The sequence below is a fragment of the Pagrus major genome, chromosome 24, assembly GCF_040436345.1.
Source record: "Pagrus major chromosome 24, Pma_NU_1.0".
NCBI lineage: Eukaryota > Metazoa > Chordata > Actinopteri > Spariformes > Sparidae > Pagrus > Pagrus major.
The window spans coordinates 4770650-4784553 of NC_133238.1; the positions used below are offsets into that span (position 1 = coordinate 4770650).

Genomic DNA, 13904 nt, shown 5'->3' on the forward strand with positions numbered 1-13904 from the left:
CCACCACTCAGAGGAGGATAACTATTTTAGGCCTCTGAGGAAAATCTTTTAGGTGATGTATTTTGATGAGGGGTAGATCCACTTTGAGTTTTTGCTCATGACCATCTGTTCTTAATCATTTATGTGATACTTAGTATGTCAGAAAGTCCAAAGACAGAGACTTGTTAACTGTTCAGGTATGAAATGAGGATGTTGAAAATGTTTTAAGTTATGAAATTTTCACATAAGCCTGTTAAAAGAGACACTTTAAAATGTTCCAATTTTTATGTTTATTGAATATCAGTCGTGTTCACGTCAGAAAGTATTCTGGATGTTTATCAATGTTTCATACATGCCAGCACCTTAACAATTAAAAGAAATATTTTATCATATTGTCAAGTGTTTCTAATTTCTGCCTACTCCACACAGGTAGCCTACAGTAAAATATTGAAATGTTTTTATTTGTTTGGGTTTTGACTTTGCTTTTTTTAAAATGCATTCAGCGAGAGAGAGAATAATATGAGGCAATGAAGGTTTTGGTAATAGTACCGGCAAGAATTTAAATCTACTTTCACCCCTGCTTGTACCTGTATACTGCTAATAAGCAAATGCTAGTATACTAATAGGCTAAACTACACTGGTGAACATGCAGATCGGTAAACTTTATACCTGCTAAATATTAGCATGTTAGCATGCTGACATTAGCATTTATCTTAAAGCAGCCCCTGTAAGTAAGGCCTAAGAAGCTGCTAGCATGACTGTAGGCTCTTGTTGGCAGCTGGACAGTAAGAGGACACTGTTTATTGAGTAAATCAAGCTTAAACTGTAAAAGCGAGAGAGAAGACAAAAGAGGGGTTCAAATTATGAACCAACATTCAGTCCCAAAAACACTTTTGGGAGAGATTTAGGAGATTGGGAGATTTTAGTAACTGATCTGAGTGGCAGAACTCCGTTCCAATAGGGACATCAACTGATCAACATCTCTCTAAACTTGCTTTATTGTGTTTCTCTTTGTCTTGTCCCGATTATCTTCCCTCCTTTCAGACAGTAACTTTGTCCTAGGGAATGCTCAGGTCCAGTCCCTCTATCCTATAGTCTACTGCTCCGATGGCTTCTGTGAGCTGACCGGCTTTGCCCGTGGCGAGTTGATGCAGAAGAGCTGCATGTGTCAATTCCTGTATGGTACGGAGACCAGCGACAGCCTCACCTCAAAGATGCAGATATCTCTTGATGAACGTCGGGAGTTCAAGACTGAGATCATTCTGTACAAGAAGAGCGGTGAGACTGGACAGCTGGAGGATATTGTTAATTTGATCATGTCTAATACTGACTGAAATATATTATCTCTTAGTCATACCTGATCTGTTTGCAGATTGCCTGGTATTTCTTTCTTTAAAATGGAGTATTTTAAATCTCTATTCTTTCCACAGGCTCTAAGTTCTGGTGTCTGCTCGACATTGTGCCCATAAAGAACGAGAAGAGCGAGGTGGTTCTGTTCCTGGTCTCACATAAGGACATCACAGAAAATAAGGACCTGGACCATGGCAATGAATCTGACACTGGTGAGATAAAGCATGAAAAGAAAGAGAAAGCGAGGCATTGTCCAATTCAACTATAATTCACATGAAATGATCTAATAGAGGCATTGCAGCTGGGGCTCAAATCTATCAGCAGCCATGACTGGTGATATTACAGGGTGGGTTGGGAGCAGTCACCAACAACTAAACCTCATGGACTTTTCTAAAAAAACAAAAAAACAAAACAGTAAATGCTTTGCCAGTTCTGTTGTCCGAATTAATTCATAAATCATCATTTCTTGCATGATAGAACTAAACAAGTGCATTTACAGCTCAGATCATTCATTTAAACCAGTACATGCACTCTACTTCAGTGTGTTGCTGTGCTCCTCCAATGAAAATATCCCCCTGACCTCCTTGCTACACCAATGTTAATGAGAGGGAATGAAATCTGGTGACATTTCCACTCGGGATGTAACGATTTAAACTCTGAATCAAAAATCAATTCAGATGACCTTTCAGTTTCCATCATCGAAATCAAAAACAGGATCAACGATTCTCCCAGGACGTTGTTCTCTCCAGCACACTTCCTTTTCTGGAGATTAAAAAACGACAGTCAAAAGACGAGACAGCTAGCTCAGAATTAGCCGGCAGCATCACTTCCAGACCCTTCTCCTGTCTGATGAAGATGATCAGCTGACTGACACCAGAGGAAACTGACAGCGTTCGTGTTATTTTCTTTTCAGAGATCCTTTATAGATGTGTTTTTGAATAGAGTTCACTATTGACAGATTTGACAAACTGAACTATGCAACTAATTGAATTTCTCCTTGATTAATTCATTTATAATCAAAAATCTAATCAATTCATGGCCTTAAAATTGAAAGTGAAATTTGAATCATGGATTTGGAAAATCATGACGACCCTATTTTCCAGGGACAAAGCAAGATAATATAGGCTTTCTGCAGCCCCAGTCACCAAAACCGTCACAATGAAATTAAATGAATAGATTTTGCCATGAAATGTGTCATGATAAATGTTTGTTTGACTTTGCCCCAGACCACCATTTGTCGCAAACAAACCACATGTGAAAATGTCATAGCTTTGCCTTTTGACTTCCTGCTGTGGTAACGAGCTGCAGTGAGAAAAAAACAACAGAAGGTTGAACAAGTCTGAATGAGTGGTGAGACACGGTCAACACAGGTTTTCTAACCTTCACAGACAACTGGAGGTGAGATTTTAAGTTTAAGTAGTATGCTAGCAAATAGCCTCAAGGGCTACACCGTCAGGTGCTCTAGGATGCCTCTCCCATTGGTTGTTGTGGTCAGGCTCAGAGAGTAGTGATGTAGTCATCCAGATTTTAAATCATAAATATCTGTCAGGAAAGGGGGGGGTTGGGACACAGGTGCGGACCCAGGGGTGTCTCAAAGTTATCCCAGAGGGATAACCACAAAATCGCAGTAGCGATAGATTGGAAAGGGGAGGAAAAAACAACGAAACTGTATAGAGCCACTACAGGCTTCCTTAATGAAAGAAAGCACTAAAATGATTAACTAGACCACCGCTGCCAAGCAGCTGACTCAAAAACAAAATTGTCCAGGAGACCCAGAAAACACAAAACGAAAGGCAAAGGCTGCCCGGGAGACCTTTGATAACTCAAAAGGCTGGAGTCACAACAAACTCTCCAGTACCCCAAGTTATACACTGGGAAACAGGCAATTGACATCAAATACACACAAAGGTCTGAGTTGGTGTTTATAGATACACGACAACTTGAGAAGCCACAGGTAGAACCTCTCACTACCTCTGAAGGTGAGATAATGAGTCAGCATAGGGCACTGGAGACTCATGGTATATGAAAACTCCCCACACCTGGGCTTAATCAAAGCCAATCAGTGCCACACACACCTGATTGCAGTGAGTTGATTCTCTCACCACTCTCACAGGGCCAAAAGATTGAATGCCCTCACAATATCATCATGTTTGTTTGATGCCCTGATAAGTCTGTGAGCAGTTCAGGAGGCTTCAGACTGGATCTGTAAACCCCTCACATTACCAGATCATCTGCTTAACAGCGGGTTTTGACTGGACACTGCACTAGTTTCAACTAAAGCGAAAAAAATTGCCATCCACATACACCCCATCTACATCCAAGTTTGTTAACCACAGATTTGTACATTGGCAGTTTCTGTGTGTGCATGTCTCTCTAGTTTTGTGTCCTTGTTTTCAGATGCAGAAACCAAGCTGGAGATCCACCAGGTCAGCCGCCCTCCAGGCTTCAACAAGGAGCGCCGCCGCAGTCGGGCTGTCCTCTACCAGCTGTCTGGACACCTACAGAAACAGGACAAAACCAAGAGCAAGCTGAAGATCAATAATGTGAGACATGTTGTCCTTTCTACTTTTCGTCCTCCGATTTGACCTATTTTTACTGTTATTTAAAAAAAAACAAAAAAAAAACATAGTACTGAAGGTCTGTTCTATCACCACTATCATGACAAAAAAGCCACTTGAACAGAGAAGAGAAATCAAAATCCAGCAACCATGAAAACTCATCATGATGAACCTTTTGATCGTAATGACCTTGTGGCTTTTTCTCTAGCACAACCACATCACATAAGGCTCTAAGAACAGTCACAGTATGAGTACATTGTTTGTTATGTCCAACACCTGAGCACTTCTGGGGTGTAATGAACACTGCAGCTTCTAGAAGGCACCAGCAAAGCTTTACACTTCAGTTGAAGAGGACGACTGTACTGCCTGGTGTCAGCAGATACAGACTTGCATTTGCTAATAAAGGGGCAGTTTGTTTGTCCAGTAAGTTTTTCAATGACTTTGTTTCCATTACAACTTGATTTGCATTCATTTCTAAGTAAAAAGGATGAAAACTTGTAAGTTCAATGAACTGGGTTGAAATCAAATGTGCAACCCTGTCCTTGCAGTGTGATCTTAAGATGGAAGAAATTTCCATAAAAGCTCTCCTTAGTCATTTAAATTCATGGTGGGGCTGGCTGATCACAGGACACACTTTAAAGGTTTCAGCCTCTTGCATCAGCTGACTATTAACTCGATGCTCATTTCATCCACCACGGACACACTTTGTACATATGTATTGATATTAATGTCTACCAACAAAAAATTGCACCAATAAAGAGCACTATTTTAGACACTTATTTGGTGTATGATGAATTACTGTATGGAGTCTGTGTCCTTATGTGTGTTAATGAGTGTAGTCATAAAGCTTCATGAATGTACTCTTTATGAATGCCCCCACGCTATATATGTGATGTTCATAGAAAGCATTACCAAAATATCTAACCTTTATGGTTAATATATCTTTATTATTAAAAGATATTTGTCTTTAAATGACACATTTGACCTCACACTCTCCCCCTCTCCACCCACCCACCGAGCCGGGAACCAACTTGACCTTGTCTTCACAAGGTCCTGTAGTACCTCGGCACTCTCTGTTACCCCACTCACTGTGTCCGACCACCACTTTGTCGCTTTCTCTCTCCCCTTGAAGTCCACCACTTTCCTCGCCCCTTCACTTCGCACGGTCACCACCCGCCGCAACCTGAAATCCCTCTCTCCCTCCACTCTCTCCTCAACTGTTCTCTCCTCACTACCATCCACAGAACTATCCCCGCCCCCCCCCCCCCCCCCCGGCTATCTGAATCTCTGCGAACCAAAAGATCGGTGTTACGAGCAGCAGAAAGAAAATGGAAAAAATCACAGCATCCTGATGACCTTGTTCACTACCACCACCTCCTCTCTGACTTCACATCAACTGTTTCGGTAGCCAAATCTGTCAAAGATCAACTCCTCTACCTCCAACCCCAGGAAACTATTCTCCATGTTGTCTTCCCTCCTCACCCCTCACCCCTTCCTCTCTCACTGCTGATGACTTTGCAACTTACTTTACCAAGAAAGTAAAAGACATCAGCTCCTCATTTACTCCTATGTCCTTCCAGAAAGCACCTCCTCCAACCTTCACTTCTGATGGCCTTACCTGCTTCAGTCCTCTCTCCTCTGAAAATGTTCACACACTAGTGAGGCCTAACCGTGCCACCACCTGCTCCCTCGACCCGATTCCCTCCTCTCTTCTCTAAAACATCTCAAACGACATCTTGCCTTTCCTCACCACCCTGTTCAACTCCTCCCTCACTTCAGGCCTTATTCCAGCTCCTTTCAAGACAGCTACAGTAAAGCCACTCCTAAAGAAACCTACCCTTGACTCAGCTGACATCCCAAACTACAGACCTGTATCTCTTCTTTCATTCCTCTACAACCAACTGTCCTCCTACCTTTCACAAAACAACCTCCTTGACCCTAATCAGTCAGGCTTCATTCTCCTCAACTTATCCTCTGCATTTGACACAGTCAACCACCAAATCCTCCTCTCCACTCTGGCTGAACTTGGCATCGCTGACTCTGCTCTAATCTGGTTCACAAATGGCACCTTTCAGGTCACATGGAATGGCTCCTTGTCCAAACCCTGCTTTCTGGAAACTGGTGTCCCTCAAGGCTCAGTACTAGGACCACTTCTGTTTTCACTATACACTAGATCACTTCGCTCTAGGCCCAATCCGTCAGATTTGCCCTCTACAACATCCGCAGGATCCGGTCTTTCCTCACAAATGACGCGACGCAACTCCTGGTCCAAACGCTGGTCATCTCCCGCCTGGACTACTGCAACTCGCTCTTGGCTGGACTCCCAGCCTCTGCGACTAAACCGTTGCAATGTATCCAGAATGCTACAGCGCGCCTCGTTTTCAATCTACCCAAATTCTCCCATGTGACCCCCCTCCTCCGTGACCTCCACTGGCTTCCTGTTGCGGCCCGCATCCGATTCAAGACCATGGTGCTGGCCTTCAAGGCCATCAACGGAACTGCACCCATCTACCTCCAAACACTGGTCAGACCACACGCCCCAGCACGAGCACTTCACTCTTCTATATCAGCTTGCCGGCTGGTACCGCCATCGCTAAGAGAAAACAAAGGCCGCTCAGCGAAGTCGCGACTCTTCTCTGCTCTGGCGCCCCAGTGGTGGAACGAACGCCCGACCAATGTCAGGACAGCAGAGTCACTTGCCTTGTGTGTTCTTACCCTTAGCACCTAAACCATAACCATGCTAAGATGAGGGATTGAAAACTGATACTATTATTTCTTTTCTACTTTATCGACGGTGATATGTTGTGGTTTCTTTCTTGTGACAAATGTACTTATATAAAGTCACTTTGGACAAAAGCATCTGCTAAATGCCCTAAATGTAAATTTACTTCTATGTGTGTTTCTCCATACACTGATGAAGAGCGTACTTGGAGCCAATGCCAACCCAGTCCCAGAGTACAAGGTGGCCGACATCCAGAAGTCCCGTTTCATCCTCCTTCACTATGGTGCATTCAAGGCTGGCTGGGATTGGCTGATCTTGTTGGCCACCTTCTACGTAGCCATCACTGTTCCCTATAATGTCTGCTTCACTGCGGTGGAGATACGAGAGGACGGCGTCTCAGCAGCACGTAACCCTCCGAGTGTCAGTGACATCTTGGTGGAGATACTTTTTATCATTGGTGAGGCTGCTTTCAAAAGTTCTGTATCAAGTTTTGCATGTTTATGGCTTTGGTATCAGCTTTGATGTAGGCCAGTCAATGTCCTTTGACCTGAAGATCAGAGTAACGTTTTAAAAATCGGTTGCAAATACAGTGGTGGCCAAAATTATTAGAACACCTGACAGATCTTAAAACATTGACCTTTTTTTGCCTCCAAAACATGATTTCATTTCATAATGTTCATAAAACATGCAGATGGTTGCTCTGAGCACAACAAATATCAGATGGAGTGAGTCCTACTGTTTTTATCCACTTTTAACTTTAATATTTGGTATGTCCACTTTTTGCAGCAATTACAGCACCACATCTCTTTGGCATAGTGTCAATATATTTCCTGAGAACTTCAACACTAATGTTAGCCCATGCCTTCTGCAACTCAAGCCATAGGCTTTCCTTTGAATGTACAATAGATCTGTCCAGTTTATTTTCCAACTTGCCCCAAATTTACTCGATGGGGTAGAGGTCCAGACTTTGAGGGGGCCAGTCCATCATTTTCAGTGTTCCAGCAGATTCCTTCTGTCGCAGGTAGTTCCGGTAATAGTTAGAAGAATGTTTAGGGTCATTGTCCTCTTGGAAAATAAATCCAGGCCCAATAAGACGACTCCCAGATGGTACTCCGTGCCTCACCAGAACGTTGTGGTATACTTTCTTATCCATGATGCCATCAGTTTTCACCAAGTCACCTTTTCCTGAGGCTGAAATGGCACCCCACACCATAATACTACCCCCTCCTTGTTTAACTGTTGGCAAGAGACATTCATTTTATACCTCTCCCCCTCCCTCCGTCGAACATACACTCTTGCCAAACTGTTCAAACTTGGACTCATCAGTCCACAACACTTTATACCAATCTTCCTTTGTCCATTTCTTGTGTTCTTTTGCAAATTTCAGGTGTTTCACTCTATTTTTCTCTTTCAATAATGCTCTCTTTGCTGCTATTCTGCCAACAAGTCCTTCTTCTCCCAGTTTTCAACGCACAGTTCTTGAAGACACTGTTGCACCATTAGTCATTGTGGTGTTGATCTCGTCAAGCAGTTCTTGTGAGGTCTTTCTTCGGTCCTTAAGACTGAGAATTTTGAGATGCTTCACTTGTCTGTCTGAAAGTTTTTTTTTTCTACCTCTCCCCTTTCGGTTCTGGTGTGAATCGGTGGCATCATGACGGTCTAAAGTGTACTTTACAGTGCTTGGACTGCATCTCAAGTCCTAGGCTATGCGGCGGTAACTCCAGCCAGCATCAAAAAGGGCCTTTATTTGAACCCGTTGTTCACTCGTTAGCTCCTTCTTCACCTTAGCCATGTTCAAAGAGCAACATGTGCTTCAAGACTACTTCTAGAGGCTTTGAATTTATACCAATTGGTGGTGTGGCCTCAGTGGCAAAACCCTGATGTTACCAATCACTTAATGAGCAGGATAGGCCTTGTACATTCAAAAGAATCACACAGCTGTGTCCTAAGACCCTTGCATCACCATCAATTTAACCACAATCACACCTAACAATGATTACACAAGTAATTTGGCTTCTTCTGTGAAGGAACATGATTGTGTGACATTGACAGTGAAATAGGCCTATCTTGTTTTTTCACTATTCTATGGTTTATAGAGCATAATGATGACTTTGTGGATATTTCATTCGTTTTATGGGTATTTTAATGGCCAATTCAACAAAAACAACTAAAACCTCTTAAATATGCCAGGTGTTCTAATAATTTTGGCCACCACTGTATATGTAAACTTTATTTTTTAAAGAAGGCTTCATGGTCCGATATTCTCATATGCTCATTATGTTGTTTACTCTTTTATTTTGAGTGAAGGCTTTCTCTCTGGAGACTGGGATTTTTGTCCCTTTTGTGACCAAGAGTAAAAGTTGATTTGTTTTGAAGTTATGTTACTAAGTAATTTAATGGACGGTGAATGACGTTACTTACGGTATGTGAGCGACAGACTTATGTCAGTTACATTACTTTATGTAAGTGATCATACTTTTAACCCAAAGTATGATCTTTTCCTAAACCTAACCAAACCACAGACGTTAACGACAGTCCAAAAGTCATGATATCTTGTACTATGTGAATTGTTTATCAGCAAGCTTTATTTTGAAAGTCTAACTGTACATCGAATGTTACCTATTATTGCTAACTGTCCAAACCTGACACTAGAGTGGTAGGCAGACCATTGCAGTCAGAAGCTTAAAGCTGGAGTTGGTAAGATGGAAAAACCATCAAGCCCAGGCTAGATTTTGAAAGTATCCAGCCAGTAAACCCCGCCCCCTGCACTCAGGCCTCTCTCCAAAGCTACTCCCCCCAAACCATGAACGCACACCGTCCGACAACTGCCGAATACCGCCGACAGAGTCCGAGTCCTCACAAGTGGTCAGAAGGAGAGTATATTGGTGCATCATTTTCATCACAACATCTAACTACAGGTAGCTACCTCATCTCTCATTCACCTGTAAGTAAACACCAAATATTATAATACTGAACATAAACAACCAAAATAGCCATTGCTAGCACTGATAGCTGTCAAGCTAGCTTGTTAGTATTCAGAAACTGTTTTGAAAGTGTATTTTGATGTTGTAACTTATTGCTGGTTAGCTAGCAGCAGCTGGCTATGGTAACATTAGATATGCCAAAGCTAAAACAACAAGATTAGTGGTGGGCCTGCTAATTGTTTTTTTCTGTCACCCTCAGTGATTCACAGACAAACGTGAACATTGTATTGGACTCTTGATAATAAAATGTTTTACATGTTAGAGCTTCCACAATGAGAGCATAGTTGACTCTGATGACGTATTATGCCAGAGCGAAGCACAACAATCCATCAGAGAGGACGACGGGAGAGAGACCAGCAGTGTCCGAGGAAGTGGAGTCAGAGGTCGTGGACGTGGGAGGGCGACAGGTCAAGGAGCAGATGTTCATACGTAGAGTAGAAGATCTTAAAGCTCAAAGGATTGCACATGAGCAGGTCAGCATCTAAAGTGGAACATTACTGGTGTTTTTTTCTCTCAAACATTACCTACAACTAAACTATTTGTGTTAGTTCAGTATATGGACCAGGCATGTAACTTGGACACACAAGTGCCCTAATCAGAATCACATTTCTTGCCAGGTAGTTTTTCAGAATTTGAATTAGAAAAAAGTAAAAAAAAAAAAAAAAATGTAAAGAAAGATAAAGGGCTGGTACTTCAAGTCAAAAGCATGAATAGATAAAATAAAAAAAAGGTCATATAAACTGGGACATCTGTACAGTTTTGACTAGGGATGTCTAAAGTATTCACCATTGAAAGTGTATATGTTAAGAGTATGCTGAGAACAGTCGAGCTCTGCTCCATAAAAAATATCTAATCATGTTGCTCATCTGTTGCTTTACAGGCCAGAATTCAAGGACTATGTTTGGAGCAATCACATCAAGCGCTGGAACTCTGCCTGACAACTATTTTTTTGTCGTTATGTCATTTTTCCTGTTTTGCATTATCTCTAACTTGTTTGAATAAAGCGTTGAAAATGATAAATGCCTTTTTTTTACACTTCTAGCATAAACAATAGGGCTGGGTATCGTTTAAAAAACTACGATACCAGTATCGATACCAGTACCCATAAAGTGATACCGATACCAATAGAGTAATTCATTTGATACTTTTTTTTCTACTTCATTTGATACCCATCATGTAAATGGAAGCATTCAATAGTGTAACAATGCCACCACTCCTCCCAATCCAAATGATTTTTACATGAATTCAATTTCAGTTCAAATTATTAACATTTATTAAATGACTGTACAACACTGAACAAGGAAGTGTTGTTTGGGCAGTGTAATTTTAAACATCACAGCAACCAACATTCTCAATCTATCCACTAGCCAGTCAGTCCTCAACAGTTATTTTTAAGAAATATTAGCATGTCAGCCTTTTCTGGGGCAAGGCATGCTCTTTCCTGCCTGTCTCCAGCAGTTGGAAATATTCGCTCTGCTGGTCTGGAGGATGCCTGGACACATGTATTATTAGATGCCAGGTTAAACTAGATGGGGAAGGTCCCTCTGCTCTCCCACCACTATGCAGCAGGATTGGTGGAGGTCAGCTCTACAGTTAGAGTTCAAGCTCCTTCCATGCCTTCTCTAATCGGTCAAGGAGTGGTGCTGCTAGGATGTTTTTAAGGGCCTCCTCAGAGAACAGCTCCCCCAGTGTGGAGTCAAACATGGAGTGGCTCGCAGTCACATTAGTCTATACAAGGTAAGTATTGAGGTAAAAATAGAAATAAAAATCAAGTTTAGCTTAGGTTAGTCTGGGGACATCAGCAGCAGAACTTGTGGTGGTAGTAGGGGGACCTAACTATAAGCATAGTTAGGGGACCAACATTAACCAAATGCATTTATCTGCTACAGAAGCTAAAACTACGGTATGGTTGCCAAATAAGGTTAGGGTTAGGGTTAGCAGGGGTTAGGGTTTAGTTAGCAAGTTAGCAGGGGATCCATAAAGGATTGTGAAACCTAGCACACAAACCTGCCTACTAGCGATTTTTGTTTCTATAAAATCCAAGCTAGGTTTTAACACACAAGAGATGAGTAATTTAGTGTAGTAACCATTTATTCCTCTTGAGGAGGATATATGACAGTGTGGAAGACGCCAGTGTGGAAGACACCATTGCTCTCGTAAACATGGTGCAGTTTTCTCCGTGCTTGATGAGGTGCTTTATCATGTTACTCTTATTCCCAGTTTTTCTTAATTGTTCTGCATTTTATGCATTTGTTTTTACCAGACGCCACAGGCGTGAAGTACAGCCATACTACAAAGTTTTGGCACCATTTCAGCATGCTGAACTGCAGACTGTCAAACACGTTAACATACCCCTTGACTGCGCTGGACTTCACCACAACAAAGACTGTATTACTCTTTATACTATATTTGTAAAATGTCCAGTTCAGAGGCTATATTAATCAACATCACATAAATACCATTTAATGACATCTGCTTACAAATCTAATGCAAACTATATTCACAGATATATGCAATCTTCCCATGACCTCCTAACAAGTGCACTTGGCCTTTCACATGTGTAGCACACAAGAATTAGCCAGCCTCTCACATACAGCTCGTCCAAACAGCCCAGGGTAGCAGTGCATGTGTGAACACTGCTATATGGATTGGATCCACAGTACGTGTAAACGTTGCCCTGCGTGTAAACGGTGACGTAACATAAATATACGGCAGCAGTCTATCATAGCTAGCGAGCTAACTTTATCTACAAGCTGATGATGCTAATGATGAGCTAATACATATGACAGCAACATAAGGAGCTAACGTTAGCTACGTTGACTACACAATGCAGAGTAATACATTTCCCCAACCAAAACAAACAAGCTCATTACCTGTCCAACAGAGACACACACTGCATGAAAAGTGGGATTTTCGGCAGTAAACGGCACTGTACATTGTCGTGGAAGTTCAGGTTTACGACTGCACACAGCAATTTGCAGGCAACACCGAAAACTGCCGTGAATTGTCGGAAATTGACGTGGGCCTTGCTTGGCAGTTGTCCCCCCATGACCCCCCTCCCCCTAATTCTAAGGGAGGCTTTAACATGTAAATGAAAATGCTGTGAGCTATACAAATGTAAATCAGGGGATCAGGGGGAGTTTTACCCCAGGTGACATTTTTCCGGCGAGAAGAAACTGCTGAATGCTATCAGTGGGCTGTCTCGTCAGCTTACTCTGCTTGCTGCCGATGTGAATGAGCAGTTCACCGTAGTAAACTCCAGGTTGCTGTCCATAGAGGATAGGTTGGCTGCTTTGGAGTCGAAACAGTGTGTGGAAGAGACTAACTCTAAGAAGAGAAGATGGGTGCACAATCCCAAGATTGAGGTAAGAATATGTTCGGTTACTGCTAGCTAAGCTAAAAGTAGCCTAGTAGCCTTGTAATAGAACAAGTGAGCAGAACCTGTGTAAGTTGTTTTATAAAAGTGTATGTTTTTGGTCTTGTAATTTACAGGAAGCAGTACGCCATCTTCACAACTCGGAGACAAATTGTAGGCACTACGAACTGGAGCAAGTGTAACCCTGTTGAAATTTATTCAAGATAATGAGAATATAATTGAATAAATAAGTTCATAGGTTAATAAATAGCATTTAATGTTAAAATGTTAAAATTCATTGACCAGCAGTGAAGTTATAATATTGCTCAATGAGGACAATGAATATTGGATAATATTCAAGGTTTACTGAATGCAGCATTTAAAATGTTAATTATTGGTTGTGTAATAATATTTGTTAAAATTCCTGTAAGAATAGGAAAGAGAGTTGCACAAATGTTTTGTGGATTTGTTATCCTTGGACCTTTTGGGACTTTGTTATTTTCGGGACCTTTCTGATTCACCTTTGAGGTCAAAGGACGAGGGGGTGGAGGAACTGAGGTGAAGGGGAAGTGGGTGGAGGTGCGAGAGAGTGACGAACGGAGGAAGACGACAGATGCAGGTTGTCTGCTGTAAAGTAAAACCACAAACTTTTTAGTTAATATCTACGCCAGTTTGAGTGAAAGTGTTCGACCAGGACTCTTATAAAAACGTTATTGGTAATAGAGTTCTGTCCGTTTGAGTGGACTGCTCAGCACAAGAAGACAGAGTTTAAGTTAGCTTCTGACCTAGCGGCTAGCAGTGCTTTTGCAAGGACTTTACTAACAAGCTAGCGACAAGCGAACCTGATGAGTAAAGCCTGTGTGAAGCTGTGAGACCGACGGCAAACACAAAGACCCCAACGGAGCTGGATGGCGTTGCCGAGCGGTGGACTTGGGAGATCATCAGCTGCGTGAGTT

The 13904-nt window shown here is 42.0% G+C and overlaps 1 protein-coding gene across 1 annotated transcript in view; it reads left to right on the forward strand.

Annotated features, from left to right (window-relative positions):
- The window catches only part of LOC140992437 (voltage-gated delayed rectifier potassium channel KCNH8-like), a 133983-nt gene that overhangs the window by 67046 nt on the left and 53033 nt on the right, over positions 1–13904 (forward strand). The window contains exons 2-5 of the mRNA XM_073462736.1: positions 1024–1257; positions 1410–1541; positions 3727–3872; positions 6808–7066. Coding sequence (XP_073318837.1) covers positions 1024–1257; positions 1410–1541; positions 3727–3872; positions 6808–7066 — 771 coding nt within the window. The remainder of the gene's footprint in view (positions 1–1023; positions 1258–1409; positions 1542–3726; positions 3873–6807; positions 7067–13904) is intronic.